Genomic DNA, 24,384 nt, shown 5'->3' with positions numbered 1-24,384 from the left:
CGATACAGGGCTCAACCTCACGAACAGTGAGATCATGACCTGGGCCACAGTCAAGAGTTGGGTGCTTAACTGACTAAGCCACCCAGGTGTCCCAACTTTTCTTGTCAGTATGGATGACTTTTATTTATTTTACTCATCTGTTGCACTGAGTAGAATGGCCACTGTAATATTAAGAAAAAGTGGTTAGAGTGGACATCCTTATGATATTCCTGATCTTAAGGAAAAAACATTCATTTTTTTCATTTTTAAATATGATGTTAGCTGTGGGCATTTTGTAGTTGCTTTTTATTAGCAACTTCCTTCTAGCTTGAGAATTTTAAATCAGGAACTGATGTTGGATTTTATTAGCTGATTTTTCTGAGTCTATTGAGATGATCATGTGATTTTTCTTTTGTGGTTTGTTAACATGAGGAGTTACATTGATTGATATTTGAATGTTAAGCTAACATTGCAATCTGAGGATAAACCCCACTTTGTCATGATATAGTATCCTTTTTATATATCATCAGATTCACTTTGCTAAAGTTTTATTAGAGGTTTTACATCCATGTTTATGAGCAATATTTGTCTATAGTTTTCTTTCCTTGTTGTGTTTGTGTCCGGTTTGGTCTCAGGGTGAGGTTGACCTCTTATAATGAGTTGGGAAGTATTCCTTCCTTTTCAGTTTTCTGGAAGAGTTTATGCAGAATTGGTATTTTTTCCTTAAATGTTTTGTAGCATTTACCAGTGAATTTCTCTGGGCCTGGCAATTTCTTTGTAGGAACATTTTTAACTACAAATTTGATTTCTTTAATAGATACTCAGGTTATTCATTTCATATTGAGTGAATCTTGGTAGTATGTAACTTCAAGGACTTTTTCCATTTCAGCTAAGTTGGTCAAAATTGGTTGCACAAAGTTGTTTATAACATTGGTGCATTATCCTTTTAATATCTGTAGAATCTTGTGACATATTCTCTTCTATTTTTTTATTGGCAATTTGAATTTTCTTTTTCACCTGATCAGTCTGCCTGGAGGCTTATAAATTTTATTGATATCAAAGAAATAGCTTGTGATATAATATTTTTTCCTTTTTTCCCTATTTTATGGTTTCTGTGTTGATATTTATTTTTCCTTTCTTTTTCTTACTTTGGATTTAATTTGCTTTTCTATTTCTTCTATTATTTCTTAAGGTAGAAATTGAGGTCATTGATTTGAGACTTCTCTTCTTTTTCTCCTATAAGTGTTTTCTAATATAGTTTATCCCCAAATATAAGTACTGTTTTAGCCTCAATTCACCAATGTTTGTATTGTATTTTCACTGTCATTCAAATAAAAGTATTTTCTAATTTGTCTTTTGAGTTCTTCTTTTACCTATGGATTATTTAGGAGTATGTTATTTCCAAACATTTGGGGGATTTTCCAAATGTATGCCTGTTACTTGTTTCTAATTCTATATAGTCAGAAAATACTTTGTATGACTTGAATCCTTTAAAATTTACTGAGACTTATATGGTTCAGAATATGGCCTATCTTGGATAAATTTTCTCTTTGGCCTGGAAAAGAATGTGTATTTTCTTGTTGGTGGTTGGAATGTTCTAGAAATATCAATTAAGTCAAGTTGGTTGATAGTATTGCTCAAATCTTCATCATTACTAATTTTTCCATTTATTTTTTCTATGAATTATCAAGAGAGAGAATTGAAATTTCTGACTATAATTGTGAATTTGCCTATTTATCTTTACAATTTTATTAGCTCTTGCTTCATATGTTTTGAAGCTGTGTTATTAAGGGCATACACATTTAAGATTGTTATGTCCTCTTGGTAAATTGATCCATTATCATTATGTAATGACTTTATCTCTACTAATATTCTTTACTATGAAATCTGCTTCCTGTGACATTAATGTAACCACTCCAGCTTTCTTTTGATTAATATCATCATTGTGTATCTTTCTCCATTCCTTTACTTTTACATATTTGGATTTGATGTTAAAAGTAGGTATTTTTTGTAGGCACATATAGTTGTGTCTTGCTTTTTAAATGCAATCTGACAGTGTGTTTTTAAAATTGAGGTATTTAGACTATTTACATTTAATGTGATTATTATTATAATTAGGTTTAAACCCATCATTTTGCTATGTGTTTCCTATTTATCCATCTGTTTGTTCCCTTTTCCCTCATTTTCTTCCTTTTGGGGGTTAAATTTTTTATGATTCGATTTTATTTCCTTTGTTGGCTTAATAACTCTTTGTTTTGTTATTTTGGTGATTGCTTAATGTTTGTAGTCTGCATCTTTAATTACAGTTTGCTTTCAGGTGATATTTTACTACTTCATGAATAGTATAAAAACTCTACAACAGTATCCAGTAAACAGAATAATGCCATCCACAAAGACATCCAGACCTGGAACCATAGAAATGCTACCTGACATGGCAAAAGGAATTTTGCTGATGTGATTAAGTTAAGGACCTTTAGATGGGGAGATTATTATAATTCAGATGGTCTCAATGTAATCATAAGTCCTTTATAAAGGGAAGGAAGCAGGTCAGAGTCAGAGCAGGAGGTGTGACAACAGAGGTCAAAGTGATGCCATTGAGGAAGAAGCCATAAATGAGCCAAAGGATGTGGGTGGCCTCTAGAAGCCAGAGAAGGCAAAAAAGTAGATTCTCCTCCAGAATCTCCAAAAGGAATGAAACCTTGCTGAAACCTTGGTTTTAGCTAAGTGAGACTGATTTTAGACTTCTGACCTCTAGAATTGTGAGGCAGCAAATTCATGTTGTGTTAAACCTCTGAGTTTGTGGCACTTCATTATAGCAGCAATAGGAAACTGATACAAGTATACTTTCATCTTTCCCCTATTTACCTTTGTGCAATTGGTGTCATATATTTTATTTTTACATATGGTATAAACCTTTTAGTACATTGTCATTATCTTTGTTTAGTTAATCATCTTACAATTTTTTTTTAAATGTTTATTTATTTTTGAGAGAGAGAGAGAGAGAGAGAGAGAGAGAGAGAGAGAGACAGAGTGTGGGCAGGGGAGGGGCAGAGAGAGAGGGAGACACAGAATCTGAAGCAGGCTTCAGGCTCTGAGCTGTCAGCACAGAGCCTGATGAGGTGCTTGAACTCACAGACCATGAGATCATGATATGAGTCGAAGTTGGATGCTTAACTGACTGAGCCAGACAGGCACCCTTAGTTAATCATCTTTTAAAGAGTTTTCAAGAATAAGAAAAAAAAATCTTACATAATTACTCATGTACTAAACCATTCCTGATGCTTTTCATTTGATAGTATATATCCATATTTAGATCTGGTATCACTTTCCTTCTGCCTAAAGGACTTCCTTTAATATTTCTTGTAGTGTGGGTCTACTGATGATTAATTCTTTCAACTTATGTATATATTGGAATATCTTTAGTTTGCTTAGTTTTTTGAGAGAGATTTTTGCAGAATATAGATTTTAGGTCGACAAGTTTTTTTTCCCTTTCAGTCCTGTAATGATATTGAACCACTGTTTTTTTTTTTTTTTTGCATGCATTGTTTCTGATGAGAAATCACTCTTATCTTTGGTCCTCTCTATATAATATGGCTCCCTTCTCTGGCTACTTTTAATATTTTACCTTTCACTTTTTTTCCTTCTGAGTGGCTACAAAGACTTTATGAAATTATTAAAAATTTTGACATTTAAATATTCACATGTGTGTATTAAATGGCTATATAGAATATCACTCTTTTTGGGCAGTTTGATTATGATGTGCTTTGTTACAGTTTTATTCATGTTTCTTGTGCTTAGTTTTATTGAGCTTCTTGGATCTGCATGTTTGTGATTTTCATCAAATTTTGAAAATTTCTAGCCATTATTTCTACAAATATTTTTTCTTCCCCTTCTCCTCTTTGGGGACTCCAAGTACACATATTATTAGGTTGTTTGAAGTTTTCCCACAGCTCCTTATGCTGTTCTTCTAAAAAGTTCTTTTTCCCAGGGGTTTCATTTGGGGTAGTTTCTGTTGTTGCATTTTCAAGTGCACTAATTTTTTCTTCTGCAGTATCTAATCTGACATTAATCCCATTCAGTATTTTTTATCTCACACATTGTAGTTTTCATTTCTAGATGTTAAATTTGAATCTTTAGAAGAATCAATTTTTTTTACTTCACTTTTGAACATATGGAATACAAATGATAACTGTCTTAATGTTCTTGCTGCTAATTATAATGTCAGTTTCAATTCTGGGTTGGTTTTAATTGGTTGGTTCCCCTGCACCCCTCATTATAGGTCATATATTTCTGCTTCTATATATATGCTTTGTAATTTTGGATTGGATGCCAGACATCATGAATTTTACCTTGTAGGTGCTGTATATATTACTTATTCCTATAACTATTCTAGAGCTTTATTTTGGGACAGTTAAGTTACTTGGAAACAGTGTGTGATCTTTAGGTGATACTGGAGCAGTGCTTAGTCTAGGGCTAATAATTTCCTGTCAGAGAGGTAAGACCCTTTTCTGTACTCTACCCAGTACTCCATGAATCATGAGGCTTTCCTAACATGCTGGTGGGAACAGACTGTTCCCAGCCCCTTTGCACACCAGGCACTCATATCTGTTCCTACTGGCTGGTTCTTTCCTCAACATTGAACAGTTTCTTCATAAGCACTGATTAATACGGAGCTGAATACTCTAAGGGGGTCTCTGTGGACCTCCGAAGTGCTTTTTCTGTGTAACGCTCTTCTTTTACAATTCTGTTTCTTGAATTCTAGTCACCTTGGTCTCCTCAGACTCTCATCTCTTTCTTTTCACTCAGTCTCAGAAAGTCTGTTGGTTTCCATCCATGTTTCTCTTCCCTGTGCTGCAATCTGGAAGCTCTCTTGAGGTAGTAAGCTGGGGCAGTCCTAGGGCTTATCTTGTTCATGTCCCGACAGCTGGGCACGTTCAAGGTGGTATGGCTGTAGACTTACCTTATTCATTTCCAGTGCTTCAGGCATCACTGTCCTCCATTTCTTGATGTCCTGTGTCTTGAGAACTTTTATTTCATATTTTATCTGTCTTTTGGTTTCTTGTAAAAGAGTAAATATGATCCTTGATACTCCCATCTAGCCAGAAGCAGATGTTTGCTTTTTTAATTTAACCATATGAAATATTCACATGGTTCTAAAGTCATATCTATAAAGCATGGTATGGTCAGAGAATGTCTTGTTCTGTCTCTGGCCCTTTCCTGTTTCTATAGGCAACTTCCTCCTCTTCTCCTTGTTACTAATACTTTGTTTTTGCTCTCTGTAAGTTTCTACTAAGCCTTTGGTTTATCTTTCCACTAAAAGAAAAACCATATGTGAACACACAACATATATATTTATGTACATATGTATATGGGTATATCCCCATTTGTTGGATAAATTATAGTATATGATACACACTATTCTCCACCTTGTTTTTTTCACTTAATAGTGTACTCCATTGTAGTGTGTACTTCCCTCCCTCTATGTGTCAATTGCTTCATAATAGTCCATTGTGTGCATATGTTATGGTTTATTCAATCAGTTTCCTATGATGGACATTGGATTATTTCCAGGCTTTTTCTAGCATTAAAAATGCTACAACGAATACATATTTTTATATTTTTGCATATTAATCTGTGATACAGATTCCCAGAAGTGGAATTGCTGGGTCAAAGGGCAAGTACATATGCACTTTTGCTAGATATGCCAAATTTCCCTCCATAGGGTTGAACTATTTTGCATTCTTATCAGTGGTGGATGAGATTGGTAGGCATATTTCTGACAACACAAAATTTCAATAGCACCATAGACTGCTTCATGGAAGGGTGAGGACTAGAATTATTGAAACAAAGGCCACGGTGGAGGCTCTTGTCAGGGATATTGGGGACGCAATTCTTGTATCAGTTAAGAGTTAGACCCAATAACATGTAAGCTCACATTATAATGTGATTATTCTTGAAAAATTTTTTTCTGATGAATTTAGAAAGTATGTAGTGGTTGTTTTTCTGATTTTCCATACATTTTATGTGCCTCTCGATGATGCTTTTATATTATTAGGATGCATTTCTCCATGAGCAATTTTACTTGGTGATATGGAAGTAGAGGGAAAATAAATTCCACAAGAAATGTCTTGATGGGGGTGGGTGGGAGGGCTGGGGGATATTTTCCTGATAGTTTTAGTGTGGGGAGCTTCTTTCTCAAGGGAAGGACTTTGGATTTCAACCCTACTGTGTGTGGATCAGTAATGGGATGGCTTGGTGAGGTTAGGTTAGCGGAGAGGTCTTGAATGTGGGCTGTGGACTAGATTACCCTTTGAATTGTGTGACCCTGTGCTAGTTACTTAAGCACTGTTAGCCTCACTGTCCTTGTCCTTTAAATGTCTCATAGGGTAGTTGTTATGGTAAGTAACAGTGAGTGTGAGATACTAGCCTAGGACAGAGTAAGAGCTCAGTAAATGTTGGCTTTGTTACTGTGTCGGTTTTTGAGTGTGATGGTACCAGTGAGGGGCTTGGGAACCCCTGAGCCAGAAGGGGCTGGCAGCATCCTGGATTTGAGGCTTACCTCACCAGTCTTGGCCCATGGGACATTAGAATTGAATAGTAGAGAGGGAGAGAAGCTCATGGAGAAGAAGGGGCAGGGTTCTGGGAGAGGATGGTTGGGGAGCTGGATAGAGAGCTGTGCTGAGTGCTAGGGTATGGTGCCTAGTGCCCAGGACTCCAGGCTATCGGGGAGAAGAAAAGACACTGTGGCCTGGGATGATTCAAGGGGCTTCACTGAACAGGTGGTCCACAAAGTCAGGACAACTTTTAAATAAGCCAAGGACCAGGAAATATTATGGGTCTAAGTGCTTACGAAATACATCTTGTCTACTCCTCAAGCCCTACCTAGGGACTTATTACTCATCCCTCCAGTTCTGTAGAGGTGGTCCAATTGGTGTTTTCAATCACAAACATCAGTGGAACACCTGTTATGTCCTGGGCCCTGGGAATATAAATATGAGTAAGAGTTGATCTAGTGCAAAGTTCCTTATGTAGGAGTTTTTCAAACTGCAATTGCCTTGGTGTATTTCTGATATTCTGGTTTAGTAGGATTGGACCGGAGCCCAGGCACCAGTCCTTTTCAATAAATACTTATACAGTTCTGATGCCCAGTTTTGATGAAGAACCCCTGACTTGTGTCATTATCTCTTTATAAATATGGAGGCTGTTGGTGACCCATTGTGGAGGCACCTGTGGGAGCAGCATTCAGAGGAGCTCTTTAATGGCAGTGATGGTCTGAAGAGCAGCCTGCTGTTCCATCCCTTTCCTGTCCAGTAGGGGGTAGGCAAGGGGGAGATGAAAAAGGGAAGCAGTATTTGGATTCTTAATTTGGAGCCTTAAATCCTGTTACCACAATCTGAGTGGGTGTGACCACTGCCTCTTCTCTCTAACTCCCATGCCCTCTAGTTCCTTGGCCTCTCAGTTGGCTGTCCTTCAAACCCAAGTGGGTGGATGGGATGGATGGCTTGGATACAGGTGACACCTGTCCACTCTGGAGACAGAGGGTGAGCAAATTGGCATAAATATAGGAAGTCTTTGATTCAAAATAAGGGTGAGGCAAAACTGTTTATCACAGTAAGAGTTGATCAACCACAGGAAGTCTGTCTTGTGAAGGAGTTAGGTTTCCATTGCAGGGAGGGTTCAATGGTGGCTGCTGATCCCCCTCTCTGAGAGGCTTCAGGGAGAGCCCTTCTCTGGGTGAACTGCCACTGCTCAACTCTGGTTGGGGGACGAAGGCATTACTCCAGTTCTTTTCTTCTTTTCAAACCCTGTTCCTATCCCCTGTCATCTTTACTTCCTTTCTATCTCATTTCATCTTCTGAATTCTTTTAAAAAGTTAAAAAAAAATTTTAATGTTTATTTTTGAGAGAGAGAGAGAGAGAGCGCAAACCTGAGCGTAAGTGGGGGAGGGGCAGAGAGAGAGGGAGACACAGAACCTGAAGCAGGCTCCAGGCTCTGAGCTGTCAGCACAGAGCCTGACTTAAGGCTTGAACCCATGAACCACGAGATCATGACTTGAGCTGAAGTGGGATGCTTAACTGACTGAGCCATCCAGGTGCCCTTATTTTAAAAATTAAAAAAAAAGTTTATCATTTATTTTGAAAGAGAGAGAAAGAGCATGGGAGAGGGGCAGAGAGAGAGAGAGAGAGAGAGAGAGAGAGGGAGGGAGAGAATCCTAAGCAGGCTGTGCACTGCCAGCACAGATCCTGATGCGGGGCTCAATCCCATGTATCGTTGAGATCACTACTTCAGCCAAAACCAAGAGTTCGATGCTTAACCAACTGAGCCACCCAGGCGCCCCCATCTGGGTTCTTAATAGCTCATGCCATGTCTGTCAGGGATAATGATACTTAGGGTCCACCTGCTGACTTGATCGATGCTGGTAACAAGTGACTTGTCTGGAATCTGCTGACCATACAGGCATCAAGCCCATCCTGCTGATTTTTTTCTATGGAGACAGTTCTCCCTCCAGCAAGTGTGTGAGTTTGTGAGTGTGTGTGTGTGTGTGTGTGTGTGTGTGTGTGTGAGAGAGAGGGAGAGAGAGAGAGAGATACTTGTGCTTGTACATGAGTATGACTGTTGTAACTGGAGTTGCAGCTCAAAGGAAAAGAAAAGCAGTTTGCTCAGTGGGGTATGTGAATGGAGGGGTAGCTGTGGCCTTGGTTACCAGGGAAGACTAGTCGGCCCTCTTGTCTCCTGCCTCCTTTCCCCCCTCCTCCATATTCCCCCTAGCCCCAGGCTCACTCCTTCAGGTTAATTTCCCTGGCTGCAGCTGTGACTCCCTCCTCCTCCTCCTCCCCTTTCCCTCCCCTCTCCATCTACCACACACACAGGCTTTGAGTTATGTGCCTCCTGTTCTAATGAGATAAACAACATAACTCTCACGGGGCTGTGCTCGTCCCTCTATAAGTGGAACTCCAGGGCTGAATGCATTGGCCCTATAAAGGCACCCTGGTGCTTGCCAGCCTAGGGAGGAGGGCAAGGAAGGGGGGCTAGAGCCTCGAGAGAGTTCTTGGGGTCATTTGCTTGTTGAGATGAGGTGGAGTCAAAGCAGACATCAAAGAGAGGCCTATTTCTACCCTCATGGCTAGAGGAGCAAAGAGCAGCATGGGCATGTGGGGGGGGGGGCTTTGTCATGCCACATGGCCATAGAGTCCAGATTCGTCTATGTCCGCTAACTCATGATAATTAATAACTGACGTTTGCACAAGGCTTCATGGTTATAAAGAGCTTCTTCTTGAATATAAGCGAATGCCTACAACAGCCCCTGTAAGGTAGGTACTATTAACACTCTTGTCTAATGGGCAAGGAGACAGGGTCAGAAATGTGTGGTGATATTTCCAAGGTTACAGGATTGGTGGTAGGAGGACTCATGCTCTTCCTCTGCATCACAGGGCTTCTGTAATCCATCAGAGAAAGTTAAAGAATGAAATAAAAATAGTCCCATCTCCTGGCCATTCGGACTACTTAATCCCAGGAGAGCGAGTGGGTCTGCAGCTATAAACGGAGGGGCCCGAGGCTGCCTTGGTGTTGCTGACCAACACGTGCAGTGACCACAGTCTCAGGGAGGGCATAGGCCCTTGGGCAAGTGTTGACAATTTTGACCTCTTGTCATTTAGATCTTTTGAGAGTGCTGGTCTGGACCAGTCCCTTCTTACTCACCTGCTTTTGGTCAGGTTGGAAATACTTTGAAGCAGCCTGTGGGGCAAGAAGGAGCCTAAGGCATAGAGACTGCCATCTTGGGGTGGATTCTGTGCTCACTTCTGAGCCTGCCTCTGGAGTCCCTCTTGGATGGTTTGAATGTGGGTGGATGAGTCTGCTGGAACCAGGAATAGTAGGTCATTCACTTTCTGCATTTCTGAATCTGATTCAGTTCTGGTTAAATTTATTGGTAAGTACTTCTTGAGGTGCCTACCGGGTACTGTGCTAAGTACTGGGGATACCAGAGATGGGCACAGTTCCTGTCATTCTGGATTTTATAAAACGAGTAGGGGAGACATTCTAGTAAGCAGGCAATTAATGACAACACCTTGGGGGAAACACTGGGAACCTTGAGACACTTTAGAGAAGGCCATTTAACCAGTTTTGGTATATCAGAGAGAACATCTAGGCAGTAACTAGATGATGCTTAGACATCCAGAGGTCCTTGGTCAGACATTGGAACAATCTATAAGGTTCTTGAAAAAATAGTTGGCCCAATTCTCCCACCCACTTAAATCCAGATTGGGTCGGTCTGGCATGAATTTTTGGTCTTGAGGTTATTAAGAAGTTCTCCAGGTAAGGGCACCTGGGTGGCTCAGTTGGTTAAGCATCCAGCTCTTGGTTTTGGCTTAGGTCACGATCTCGCGGTTTCATGGGTGTGTTTGAGTCCCATGTCGGGCTCTGTGCTGGCAGCATGGATCCTGCTTGGGATCCTCTCTCTCCCCCTCTCTCTGCCCCTCCCCCATCGCACTATTTCTCAAAATAAATACATAAACTTAAAAGAAAATTAAAAAAAAGAAGTTCTCCTTGTAATTTTTGGGTTCAATCTGGATTAAGAATCACTAACCCAATGTTATATTTAAGTGATGGATCACTAAATTCTATTCCTGAAATCATTATTACACTTTGTTAACTAACTTGGATTTAAATGAAAAAATAAATTAATTTAAAAAATATACTAAGAACAGAATCTCAATACATTTAATTTGTGCTTAATACTTACATTATGTAGACATAATACTGAACATAACTGAATAATAAGCTGCTATAATTATAATTGATTTCTGTGTTCTTTATTATTATTATTTTATTGAGGTATAACTGATAAATAGAATTGTAAGATATTTAAAGTGTAAAAAAAAAAAGAATCACTAACCCAAGATGAGTAGGGATTGGTGGGACCTGTTTATGGGATGCAGAGTACTGGGTCAGCCTTTGTACTTGGCCTTTGTTGGGATCATGGGGAATACCAGGCTTAGAGGTGGCTCAAACTTTTTGGGAAGACATCAGAATCAATGCAGCCATACAGGAGTTCTAGGATCAGAGGTGATAGGATCATGGAGTGAATCACATCAAAAACATTGAACTATTCCCAGTGATGCCTTCCCTCAAAGAGAGGTCAAAACTGGACCTTCCATGGGAGGGAGAGCAGCCTTACTGTGATTCATTTAATCTTCCCCAAATCAACCACAAGTCTGGTCCTCAGAGAACGGGGGGCTCAGAGCTTCTGGATCCTCCCACTGTGCAGAAGCTATGAAGCTATCAACAAAATTAACTATTGGGATGACTCTTGGACACCACAAGTCCTTAGCTCATGACACCAGAGATTTTTCTGGAGCCTCTAGGCTCTATGACCCTTGATGGTTTCTGAGAACCAAAATGGGGAGGGGTAGGGACCTTCAGCTGCTTCACAGACTTACAACCTGTGGGAACAGCTGTGAAATTAAAAATGAAACTTAGCACATAAAGAGAATTTGAAAATTTTGGTTCCTTTAGTACTGGAATGGTTGTCTCTGCTTTGGAACCCAAACAAATAAATGGGTAGAGATGACTAGTAAAAATGAGAAATGAATAAATGGATATATAGCAATGAAATTTTTGTAGATTTTCTCTACAAATGGTCCCCAAATGGCAGACAGCAGATGGAAATAGGGTCCTGATATTTTCTAAGCCCCGTGGTCCTAGGTCTAGGAAATGACCTCCTCACATAGGTCTGACGGTTGTCACATGCCACATTTATCTACAGAAGACTGAGTTGTGACTAATTAAATGAAGCTGGAATGTATTCATTCACTCACTCATTCATTCAGCACATGTTTAGTTTGATTCTTCTATGTGTCAGGCACAGATCTAGTTCTGGGGATTCTGATGAAAATAAGATAAAGTCCCTGTTGTCACCAGGCTTTTTACTCTAGCAGGAGTGGACTGCTTGACTTGCTGGTTTCTTTTGGGTGTATCAGGCAGTTTTTTTAGTCTGCACATTGCCTAACTAGTCTTAAGCCCTCCTCCCTCTCCTCCCAGCCTCCACCCCCGTCCTTTTTTTTTTTTTTTTTTTGGAATAGACCGTTGTCTACTGTGGAAAGTCCACATTCCTCCAACGCCTCTGGCTACCACACTATGTGCCACAGGAGCCATAAGACTGTGGTCTGATAAGCAGGAAGGATCCTCATGGGATGGTTGGTATGACAGATGATGCTGGTGTGGAACTTTGTTGCCAGAGTTCAAATCTAAATGGAGACTCTTGAGATACAGTATGGTTAGTATATAAGCCCAGCCACTGGACTCTTGTCCATTTCTTCCTGTAAGGCCCAGGCAAGGGGGCAGGGTTGTACATGTATCTGGGCTCTGCAGGAATGAGTCCGGAGCATGGTCACCAGAGTAGGCTTATATTCTGATGGGGGTTGCTTAGGGCTCCCATTGGCTTTAGCAAGCTGCCAGCAGCTAACAGTGGGTGGAGAAAGCCAGTTGGTAGGAAATCTGGCTCCTTGATCCTGGTTTCCTTGAAATGCTTCTCAATCCAGGCTGTCGATAGGGAGGCAGATTGACTTCTGCTGCTTTGCCTTGAAGGGAACCTCCTTAACCTGGACCTGGATAGAGGAGCAGTTGATGGGTAATACCTAGGGGTCCATTGCCTTGGAAACACTGCAGTGCAGTTAAATCTGGAAAGGTCCCTCTGATCTCCCAGACCAGGAGATCTGAACTGTCTTAGTCATGGTGATGGCGTAGTCTTACTGGGACAGCATGGTGGAGTAGACAGAGCAAGTGTCCTGGGGTCAGATGACCTAATACTGCTTGTGCTCTACCATCAACCAGCTTTGTGACCTTAAGTCACTTTACCTTTCTGGGCTTCAGTTTCCTTTCACTGTGAGTGAGAGGGTCAGACAAGGAATTTTCCAAGGCGCCTTCTAGCCTGGAGCCCTTAACCTTTATGCTGTCTCTATCCACAGGCCTCGCTCCGGGCCAGCTATACACATACCCTGCTCGTTGCTGGCGTAAGAAGAGACGATTGCACCCACCTGAGGATCCAAAGCTTCGGCTGCTGGAAATAAAACCTGGTCAGTGCCCTCTGAAGCTTGGTTGGGCCCATGGTGGGAGAGGTGGGAGAAGGCTGGGCTGGCCCAGGACAAGTTTGCTTTGCTCCTTTGTCTATAGAACTGAGTTCTCTGGGAGACTGAACCTGCCCCGTGGTGCCCAAAGGTGTTCCTCTGTCCCTTCTCTCATATGTAAACATGTGTATGTGTTCACCTGAGTGTCTCTTTCCTGTGGTGTCTTGTGCCTTCTCTTTCCTCTAGTCTCCCTCTTGCCACTCCTTGGAGTAAAGCAAGCCGGCAAGGGTGGGAACAGACCCATGAGGAATGCCTTTCCAGACTAGAGCCGAAGGAGCTATAGCTCCTTTGGGTTGTGTGACACATCTTGTGGCCTCAAGAGAAGAAACCTTGTTCTAGCTTCTGTGTTTCTAAGGAGGGCATACCCCCTGCCCCCTTAGTGTGAATGAACTTCAGGAGCTTCTTACCTGAGAAGGGCCACTTGCTAAAAATAGAACCCATCTTGGGCATGGAAATGGAAGAGTCTGAGTTCAAAATTTGCCTCTTGGTGATTGCTTGTGGCCACGCAGAAGGCTTGGTTAGTTTTCTTGACTACTGATCTGTTATAACCCTTCTGACTAGACGGCCATCTTCAAAAAAAATTTTTTTTAATGTTTATTTGTTTTTGAGAGAAAGAGAGAGAGAGAGAGAGACAGAGACAGAGTGTGAGCAGGGAAGGGGCAGAGAGAGAGGGAGACACAGAATCTGAAGCAGGCTCCAGGCTCTGAGTTGTCAGCACAGAGCCCAATGCAGGGCTTGAACCTGCGGACCGCAAGATCATGACATGAGCTGAAGTTGGATGCTTAAGCGACTGAGCCACCCAGGCGCCCCTAGATGGCCATCTTCAGACCTGGGTCTGAGTTGCAGAAAGGCCAAGTAATTGCCTTGGGTCTTCAGCCTTAAAGGAACCTCTGGTTTTGGAGGTGCAAGGGCTGCAAAGTGTCTCAGGCTGGTGTGAACAATGCTGTTCAGTGGAACAAAGGCACAGCTGGCATTTCCCCTCACCAAATAATACAGACATGGCTGCCTTAGGTTACTAGGCTGCCCAAGGTTACTTCACTCCTGCCTTTCCACACTGACGTCTGAGGCTGTGTTTTCTCTGCAAAATCTCTTTTTACAGTTGCATGGGATGCTTTCGCTCCCGGTTCTATGGTTAAGCCTGTATTGATTGTTTATTTTAACCCAGATTTCATTCTTGTAGAAGTTTTATTTGTTAGAGATGGGGGTGGGGTGGGGACTAGGGTTTTCAGTGAGCTCCATCCAAGATTTCAATGGCCCTGCAGAATTTACAGACCCTTGCAGACACTTCAGGGTGATGACTGAGGTCGTTCCAAACTTCCCGAGGTGCAGGTTGTAGGAGAGCCAAGTCTCCCCCAGCGGTATAATCTAATGGAAAGATAACGCAAGCCACATGTATCATTGTATACTTTCTAGTAGCCACACTGAACAAAGGAGAAAGAAACAGGTGAAGTTAATTTTAAGTATGGATTATATTCAACCTAAGATGGCCATAATATTATCATTTTAGCATGTAATCAATGTAGAAATTATGAGTCAAGACATTTTACATTTTTTTCTTGTATTTTTTTTTTTTTTAACTCCAGTGTTATATTTTACATGTTTAGTGCATCTCGTTGCAGACTAGCCACATTTCAAGCGCTCGGTTATCACACGTGGCTGGTTGTGCCCATATTGGTTGGAGTGGTTCTAGAACTACACTCACAGTGCGCTCTTGATCGGCAGCACAGCATCCCCAGGGAGGTTGGGACAGATGTCGAATCTTGGGCCTCACCCCAGACCTGCTAAATCAGAATCTGCATTTTACCACATCCCCAGGACTGCGTTCCCACAAGGCACACTGAAGTTTGGGAAACAGTGGTTTTAAAATGCTTTAAAGGTGGCCAGACCACAGGTTGGCATGGCATGACTTCACATCATCCGTGTTTCTTTATTAAACCTGAATAATTGTTGATATGAACAATTTATTGTGGAGGTGGGGACGTCCTCCTTCTTTGTTCCAGAATCATCCATCCTGTTCTTCTGGAAGTGCCATGGATGAGTGAGGTGGTAATCCCTGACTCGGTCCTTGCCTGGACCAATTGAATTCTACCCCACTCAGAGCTTTGCAGTAGGTGCTGTAGCCAGAGGCTGAGTACGTGCTGGGTTGGCTGTGCGGATTTTGAAGGGAGGGTGTTATTTAGGTGTTTTGTCACCAGCTGGATGTGTCTCCATGTTGGAGTACATGTGGACCCTCTGGGTATATTTCCCCATCAGTTAATCAGAGGTACCAGGTTTTTGAGATTCTTTAAGAGATTTTCTATGCACACACCAAGAAGTACATCCATATGACCTTTTCCTCGTCTTTTGACCCAGCACAGCCACCTTGCGTTTTGCCCATTCCATTTAAAAATGTGCCTCAGGCATTGGCCATATCAACATATAAGGAATTTCCTCATTCCATTTTTACAGTTACACAATATTCCATTGTATGAATATACCATAGCTATTTAACCAGGCCCTCTCAGTTTTTGTTTCTAATTTTCCCAATTTAATCGGAGATGTGGTGAGCATTTTCATGTTCATATATGAATTCATATTAAATTTCCTATGTGAGGCTATCTCCTACATAATTTGTTAGTTTAAAAGATTTTATTACAAATACTTGACATTAATTTTTAATTGTTAATCTTTACTCTTAACATTTGTATAGAAAGTCTTTCTCAAGACCACTTTGTATTAGACTAATTGGATTGTCTTTTATGGGACCAAAGATATTTCGTGCTATAAAATAACTCAGACAGCATTAACTCCAATTACCTATTTTGAGAGGTCCAGGCAGGTTAGGAGACGTACTCAAAGTCACACAGCAATTCCTGTGGGAATATGCATAGAATCCACATTGGTTGATTTCTCTGTTCAGTGCTTTTTTTCTGCTTCTTCATGCCCTCAGAGGTATACTAACTTAAAAAAAAATCCCTTAAAAACTTTATTTTATGATTATGAAACTAACATATAAGTGATTAAAATGCATCCAAGAGATAGTTGGAATTCCCCTTTAGTAATAAATGTCAGATGCACAAATCAAACTAGCCTAAGGAAAAAAATAGGGAAGTTGGTTCATATAACAGTAAATCTCAGAGTTGTGCTGGTTTCAGGCATAGCTGTATCCAGGGGCTCAAACATTGAAGTGAGGGCTCTGTGTCTCTTTCCACCTCTAACTCTTGTCTCCTTGTGGGGGAGACAAGGTGGCCATCAGCAGCCCCAGGCCCAGCACTCATTACACTCAGCAGAAAGCAGTCCCCTTCGAGAGCTGTGGCAGAGAAGTGGCGGGAAGGACTGATTAGCTGGCTGAGTTTATGTCTGCCCTACCAATCACTGCCACCCAGGGGATGGAGAACCCTGATTGAATCATCATCGTCATTATCATAACCAGTGTCTGAACAGCACACTGTAATTTACAAAGCCCTTTACAAAGCATTTTCATTTATAGCATTTCCTTTGGTCCCTACCAGAGCCCTGGGAGGTGGAGAAGGAAGGAAGGGATAAAAGTGGAATAAGCCTACTTTATATGTTAGGGAAATCAGGCTGTGGGCAGAGCCAAGGAAGGTTTACTGTGCTGCTCACATATCTGGGAACTGACAGTCTCATTGTTGGTGAGACTGAGTAAGAAGTTATTTTATGAGTGTCTGGCCCTTTTGTCTACAGACATTTACTTTGAGCACACTGGCCTCCCAGTGGCTGACTGTGGAGCAGCTGGCATCACAGCTGGCTTTGGACTTGCCCCATCCTTGGGCCTGCCATGACCTGTAGGGGGTGGGAAAAGGAAGAATCCTAGGGCTGGTGGTTTGCTGGGGCCAAGTACCCACCAGTGCCTCATGTCCTCATGTCTGTCTACGATTATTTGAAACATTTCCTTGGACTCTGCCCTCATGCTTGGGGCAGAGGCTGAGGTGGCTGTTCCAGATCTCAGGGTGGTGAAGACCCAGAGCCCAAGTCAGCTAGGGTCCGATGGGAGGGCCCTCTCTGGAAAAAGTGAGCACCAGCTTGTTGAGGATGTGCCCTCCGAGGCGTAACCATATCCCGATGTGGCAAAAGATCCTAAGTAAGTTGGGCTCACCCAAGGCAGGCTCATTCTCCCGTGCCAGAATCCAGGCTGGCAGTAAACATCCAGGCCTGGAATAAATAACTTTTCGAATGACAGAGCTCTTTCTCAGATGAACTGGTTTCTCCTCTTTGGGGGATCAGATCTACTGCTAAGCCAGCTAAAAACAAAAACCCCAATGCCTTGGGCCAAAAGTGTGTCATTTCCATATACTGTTCTGAGTCCCGACTCCTGGGGCCAGGCTTTCAGGCTGTACCACCACACCAGCCTGCCACCACAGGTTGTGAATGAAGATGCCAGGAGAGTGCCTGAGAGTAGGTGATAAGGAACCTAAGCCTCGGACCTCAAAGCGTCAGGGTCCATCTAGAGAATGCTAAGCAGCGTGTATCATTCTCTTCCTAGAGGCAGCTCCCATTTGAAATGGAATTTTTCACACAAGCCAAAATGTCAGAAAAGGGCCTTCATCCAGGGCCTCAGCTAGCCTGGATGGCATCTTTGTGCAGCAGTAGAAGGCGCCCCCTCTGGGCGGACATTTATAAAAAATGATGTCCCTTTTGGTGGGTTAGTAGAGCTCAAGCTGGATCTCAGCCACTCTCTGTCTGTCCCCTTGGCAGGTCCCCACCTTTCAGCGGCTCTGCCTCATCGTTTATAAAATGCAGTTTCCAGCTGAGAGGACTCTTTCCCTTTTTTTGGATATTATGTCTTCCCCAGCACCGGGTCAACTTGGACAATATTGTAAAATGACTGTCTCTTATTTTTACTCCTTTTGATTTGAGTTCAAAGAGAATGAGGTGTTTTGGCAGGTAGTTTTGAAGGTGACTCAGAGTAGAGTCATGGTCAGAGTCCCCGGACCATTTGCCGCAAATTCCTAGAAGGTGAGGACAGTCAGGTGGGGTGAACGAAGGCCCATCTTCCCAGGGACAGAGGAGAAGCTGAAGGAAACAGAGATGGGGAGAAAGGCTAGGGATTGCCTCTCTTCGACACACTGCAGTGGAATTAGGTATAACCTTGTTGAAGGTCAATGCTTAGTACCTATCAGTATTTAAAACGCCCATGCCCTTTGACCTAGAAATTCTGCTGCTAGGAATTCATCCTATAAATAAATAGATACTCCCAGTGTGTAAGGTCACCCATTGTGACATTGTTCATAACAGCAACAACAATGACAACAAAGAATGGGAACAACCAGAAGGTCCATTGATAGTGGACTAGTTAAATATATGGTACATTCATAAAATGCAATACTCTTTTGCCTTTTAAAGAAATGAGTAGGAAAAAAATGGAAGGATGTCGAAGATATACTACTAAGTGGAAAAAGAAAAGCAAATTGCACAACATTATGTGTAATCCTTTTTGGGCAAACCTTGCTGAAAATCGATAATCAATTTGTCCAACCTGAGCTGAATCTCTTTAAATTTATGGAAACTAGAAGACTAAGTTTATGTTGAAAGAAAACCAATGAATGAACCAATCAATCCTTGGCACCCCTCCACCACCCAGCCCCCGTGATGCCATCCTCTCGTCTCTCTTCCCTCCCAGTCTCCTGCTGTGAGTCTCCTGAGGTCCCCTTGACAAGCTCCAGGAATGTGGTTATGTCTGTGACACTTGGAGTCTCCCTTGGGCTCCACCGTCAGCACCCTCATTTCCTTGGGGGAGAGGGAGAGGAGTTCCCCTGATTTGTGAGAGATGGGGGCACTGGCCCGGAGCAGAATTGTCTCAAGGCACGAGTTTCCTTCCATGTCAGTCCCCCCTATGGATAATGAGGAGATGCCACAAGCAATTTATCATGCCAACACCCAGCTTGTACCTCTTGTCTTCCTTTGTGTCTCTGCCTGAATCCTGCCAGCGGTGGGCAGCTTTCAGTAACAGAGGCCATCAGGTAAGAGTTGTCCTTGACCTCAGGTCTGCAGAGCTGAGAGCTCTGTCAGGAAACCGGGTCGGGGCAAGGGGAGAGGGTATAGATCCCAGAATCTTGAGGGCCCCTGGAGAAGGTCTGAGGACAGGGCTATAGAACCACCTACCTGTGGTTCAGCCCCCCCCCAAAGCACAGAGCTCATCTGGGCTGAGGCCACATCTCAGGACAGGGAGTGGGGAGGTGATCATGGCTGCCGCTCAGTCACTGTTCAGAGTGAAGTTACACACTGTTGGGCACACTCATCCTGCTGCTCTCATCCCATCTCCCACGGTGTGAATATGCCATCCTGCCTGTGTTTCTTTACTACTTGCTGAAAATAAAAATGTGTCTGTGTGCGGGTGGGATGGGGCTGAGAGCGGGGGAGAGCTCTCTGGGACTTGAAAACATTCTGTGTCCCTGGACCTATGTGTTTCTCACGCCTAACATCACCCCTCCAATCTGTCTTGAATAAATATCTTGCAACCTCCTACTTGCCTGGGCGTCTGAAGGACAACACATACAACATTATTTCTCTCCGCTGACTGACAATGGAGTTCAGTGTTCCCTGCAGCTTGCACTTGGCTGCAGAGGCGAATGCAAGGTGTTTCAAGGCGCAGCCATCACAATTCGTGCAACATGAGGACTGGAGCAGAGGCCTGGTGCCAGAGAGGGGCCTCCCCTGGACCATTTCCCCAAGAATGGAGCTCTGTCCTTGCGAAGGGGGAGCCGAGCTGGCAGGAGAGAAAGGTGGATAGTAAATATCCACCAGAAGGCCCTGAAGCAGGGCAGATGTTGGGCAAAAGCCAGCTGATTAAAAAAGAGGCCTTTAACTCCATTTTGTGCATGTGTGTGTGTGTGTGTGTGTGTGTGTGTGTGTGTGTGTTTGAATGAAGAAAAGAAAAAGGCTGGGAACAAACTTTTACTTGTGTTTCTCTGGATTAAATGCTTGGATGGTCTGCTTAGATCAATTTAGCATCTTCCAACCCCAGACCTCTTGGTCCCCCTGGTCTAGGGCAGATTTTACCTTCGTTTCAGAGGTTGGGGAACTGTGGCACTGAATCAGGAAGTTAATTTCCCAGGGGGTATCAGCGGTGAAGCCAGGGAGAGAACCCTAAGGGGGAGCCTGTTGGAACTGGTGCCATGTCGCTCCAGGACCCAGCACACATATTCATGGCGGTGTCCTCAGACCAAGAGTTCTTTTCCGCCAGATGTTCATTCTGCTCCCGGAATGTACCTGAGGCCTTGTAAATCCCTTCTGCTTCAGCATACTTGGGGAGCAACATGGCTCTCTGCCACCCTTGCCAAATTCCAAGGGTGATGGGAGGGAAGGCAGCCAGGAATAATAGGGTGTTCTGGTTATTTCTCCTGTGTGTGTGTGTGTGTGTGTGTGTGTGTGTGTGTGTGTGTGTGTGTTTGCCTTTGGCAGCCACTCAATGACTGGGGATGAATGACCAGGATAGTCATCACCACACGTTGTTGGGGGAGCATGAGCGGAAGGGCAGGAACCCTGGGGGGATGGTAGCCCCGGGTGCCTCAAAGAAGAGTGTGTCCTAGCAGACCAACAAGCAAGTCACAGAGATCCTCAGGAAGGTGCTCCCAAGTGGGGGCCGTCTAGGCAACGGGGCTTGAGTCCTGCCTGCTTGGGCAGGGGTTGGGGCGGGGGCTGCTTCGCCTGCCTAGGGTGCTGTCCCTGCCACACTGAACCGCCAGAACTCTCCAGATGGGAGCAGGCTGCGGCCAACTTCCCCAGCTTTTGCAAATCCTGCATCTTAATTAGTTCCCTACTGCTTCTGTACATGGCCCACATTTTAATAGTCTCCAGGCTTCTTCCACCATTTGCTCTCTGATGTGCGGTGTGATTTCTCTTCTCCTCGAGACAGTCCCCCTGATTCCTCCAGCACCCTCCCGGTCCGGGAACAACTTAAGGAACGCCGATGTGCCAAGCATGTAGCCCGAGATTGATGAGCCTGTCAGCTGGCTCCCTCTGCCCCTCGCCCTCCCTCCTTCCCGGGTGCTCCTCACGGGGATGAGCCAGGCGGGGGTGGGCGAGATGGGAGGCGAAGGAAGGGACCCGTGGAGCCCCCGGCCAGGTGTGAGCCAGTGGACACCGTGACCTTCTCCTGGCCCGCAGAGGAGTCTGGCTGTGTCCTTCCAAGGGAGAAGGACGCTCCGGCTCCCACCCACATCTGTCAGTGCTTATCTGGCTCCGCACGGGGGGTGCCTGAGCTTGGTACAGCTGGGAGAATGGATGCCTTCAAGTGCATCAGGGGGAAATGACCAGTCATTTATCTCCTTCCTGCGGTGTCAGAGCCCGCAGCCATCCATCCTGGAGGCTTGCAACGGCAGCTTCTTCAGCTCGCGTTGGCCTCAGGAGCAGGAGAGCCAGGGAGAGGTGGGCAGGCTGCTGCGGACCCCATACTCCTGTTGCCTTCCTGGCGGTCTGGGGGACCAAGCCTGGGCCATCTCAGCACTGCTTGCATTCCACAGGGCTGTGGGAGCTGGGTCTGGCAGCGGACACGGGTGGCAGCTGGGAGTGGGCTGGATGGTGTGCAGAGCTGCTGTTGACTTTCCACGGTCACCTTTGCCATCCCGCCCCGCAGAACCGTGTTCAGAGCATGGGTCATAGGACCGAGGAGCCGCCCTGTGTCGCATTGCCCATTCACTGGGGTCTCTCCCCGCCAGAAGGTACACGCTTTGAGGGCAGGGACCCACCTGTTTCTTCATCTGCGTTCCTAGTGCCTAGCACCAGGCTTGGCACATAGCAGGTGGACGGGAAAGATTTATTCAAGGGATAGAAGAAAGAAAGGTGCCCAATGTTTGATGTTAGTCTCGGAAAACATGGTTTATCTCTCGGCACCCCCATTTCACAGATGAGGAACACCGAGCAGAACCCCGTGGCAGCTGACCTGGGCTTCCCTTCCAGATCCTGGCCTGGCACGTGGAGCTTTTGCCATCTTGCCTCTCTTTGATTTTAGGCCGTAGGGGCCTTCGCTATGCCCTACAGCTGTGCTCTGCAGGATAAAAGATACCAAACAGAGATCCCAAGGCCTGGGTTCAAGTCCAGACCCCTCTACCTACTGGCTGTGTGATTTGGGGCAGTTACCTAAGGACTCTGGCCTTCGTTCTTCATCTGTGAAATGCACACCATGGTGGCTGTTCAGCTCACGTCACCGCATTGTTCTGAGGGTCACAAGGGAGGGTGGGCCTGGAAGGCTTCCACTGCGATGCCATCTGGGCTGCATTGCTGGGTGGGCCGAGGGGGGCTCCGCTAACACTGTGTCTGTCTCTAGCCTGTTGCGGGAGTCACTGCCCAGCTCAAAGAGTGTGTGCTGTCTGGCCTGGAATGGGACTGCATTCTGCCTTTGAGCCTTTTAAAAAGCCCCAAGTCTGGTACCTTCTACACTGAGGTACCCAAGCTTGCAAAACTTGCCTCTTATGTCCCAGAACTCTGGCATCTGTTGCCCAGGGCACAGAGGTCAACTTGGAAGGCTTCCTCCCTGCTTTTACTGACACCTGTCAGCCCATGGTGTGCTAGGCCAGGCCTGTCTGACTGGCTCTTTTCTCTCCTGCCCCTGGCCTAGGCTGGTCTACCTTCTTCTGGAAAGCCATTCCTCTGTGAATTTGCCCTGGTGTGGCACCATACTTTGGCCGCTCAGAACTGGCCACCTGGCCTCTGCACCTGCACTCTATCCTGGTTCACCGTGTGGGGATGCTCCCTACTCAGGGGTCAGGGGACTGCTCCCAAAATGTCCTGCCCCCTGGATGTATCTAGAAACCGGGATGTAAGTGCCATGAAGACAGGGCTCGTTTGTGCCATTCTCCTGAGCACCAGGATCATTGGCGAGGACCCACGCATATTGCAGTAACTCCCAACTGGTGTCCACACTCTGCCTTTCCTCCTTCAGTTATTTTCAAAGTGATCGTCTTAAGATACAGACATCATCATGCCGCTCTTTGCTCAAAACTTCCAATGGCTTCTGATCACACTCAGAGTGGAAGCCAGCCTCCTCTCAGTGGCCTGCATGGCCCTTCAAGGCCCCTGTCACTCTTAACTGGTCTCCTACTCTGCCTCCTGGCTCACCATCCTCCAGGCAGATGGGCCCCAGCCTCGGGGCCATTGCACTGATGGCTCGTGTGCCTGGAACATGCTTTCTTAGATATTGGTGTGCCCCCTTTCCCCTCCTCAGGTTTGTGTTTTCCTAGCCACATTTCAGGGTGTAATCACCCTCCTACTTCCTCGGGTACTCCAATGTCCCCTCCTTTACTCTGTTTTTCTCCAAAGCACTGATCACCATCTGTTGTGCTATAGGCCTCACTCATTTATTTTAGGTAATTGCTCTCTGCACCCTCCCCCCCAACTAGAATATAGTTTCTATGAGGGCAGGACTTTCCCTCTCTTGTTCACAGCTGTGTCCTCAGCCCTTAGAATAGAACCTGGTACACAGTAAGTGTTTAGGAATGATTTGTCCAACAAATGAATAGGGCAGGGCATTTTCCATGTGGTTCTGCTGTGGTTTCCAAATCTGCAGGACAGTGCCTGCCCTGGAACTGAAGCAAGGCTGGCATCTCGCCTTTGAGCTCTGTCTCATCTCAACCTCCTCTGTCCTCAGCACTGCTCTGGACTTGGCCTCTTGGCTTCTTTCTCCCTAGGCCCATGCCCAGGCTGGGGGAAACGCTGCCACACCGCCTCCAATGGTCTGAGAGTGTCAGAGAGTGAGGGGTTTGCCGGCAGGTGCCGCCACCCTGGAGGTGAAAGGAAGGCACTCACATTGGTTAGCATCACGCCCCTTGGGCAGACGCTCTGCGTCCCTTGTCTCCTTTGGCCCAGAGCAACACTGGGAAGTGGGCTTTGATCCCCTAGTTTTACAGATAAGGAGATCAAAGCCCAGTGCGTGGTTTAGGGTCCTAGAGCTGAGATTTCACTCCTGAGCAGCCTCTTGCACTCCCTGGTTGTCTGTATGCCCTTGTACTATCTCAGCGCTCCATGTGCCTGCCACCATCCTTTCCCCCTGCCCCCACCAGGCATTGACCTGGTCTGCCAGCCACTGGTGAGCTTCCTTTGGCAGTGTGGGCGTTCTCCTGTGTCTCAGGGGTGGGGAAATGCTCATCTGAGGTACTCACCCCTGAGTGGTGTGTACGAGGGCCCATCCTTGCCATGTTGGCTTGGGGGTGAGTGGGTAGGCACACCAGAGAGGGGAGACAGAGGCCATATGGGGAGACCAGCAGCCCTCCTGTTGTATGGATATCCTGGGATTCTAAAACAGGTGGTAGTTAGGGCCTGCAGGGTGCAGCCTGGGTGATGGGTC

At 45.0% G+C, this 24,384-nt stretch overlaps 1 protein-coding gene across 7 annotated transcripts in view; it reads left to right on the top strand.

Moving 5' to 3' along the window:
• The window catches only part of DPF3 (double PHD fingers 3), a 293,080-nt gene that overhangs the window by 153,427 nt on the left and 115,269 nt on the right, over nt 1–24,384 (top strand). For all 7 annotated transcript variants that reach the window (XR_008417252.1, XM_053889564.1, XM_053889561.1 and 4 more), the window contains exon 3: nt 12,945–13,052. Coding sequence is in view for 6 of the 7 variants with exons in the window: in XM_053889564.1 (XP_053745539.1) it covers nt 12,945–13,052 (108 nt within the window). In the remaining variant the exon portion in view is untranslated. The remainder of the gene's footprint in view (nt 1–12,944; nt 13,053–24,384) is intronic.

This window comes from Panthera pardus, unplaced genomic scaffold, assembly GCF_024362965.1.
Source record: "Panthera pardus isolate Hobbes unplaced genomic scaffold, ASM2436296v1 HiC_scaffold_24, whole genome shotgun sequence".
Classification (NCBI taxonomy): Eukaryota; Metazoa; Chordata; class Mammalia; order Carnivora; family Felidae; genus Panthera; species Panthera pardus.
Note: the sequence above shows the minus strand (reverse complement) of the source record. Positions and strands in the feature narration are given on the sequence as shown.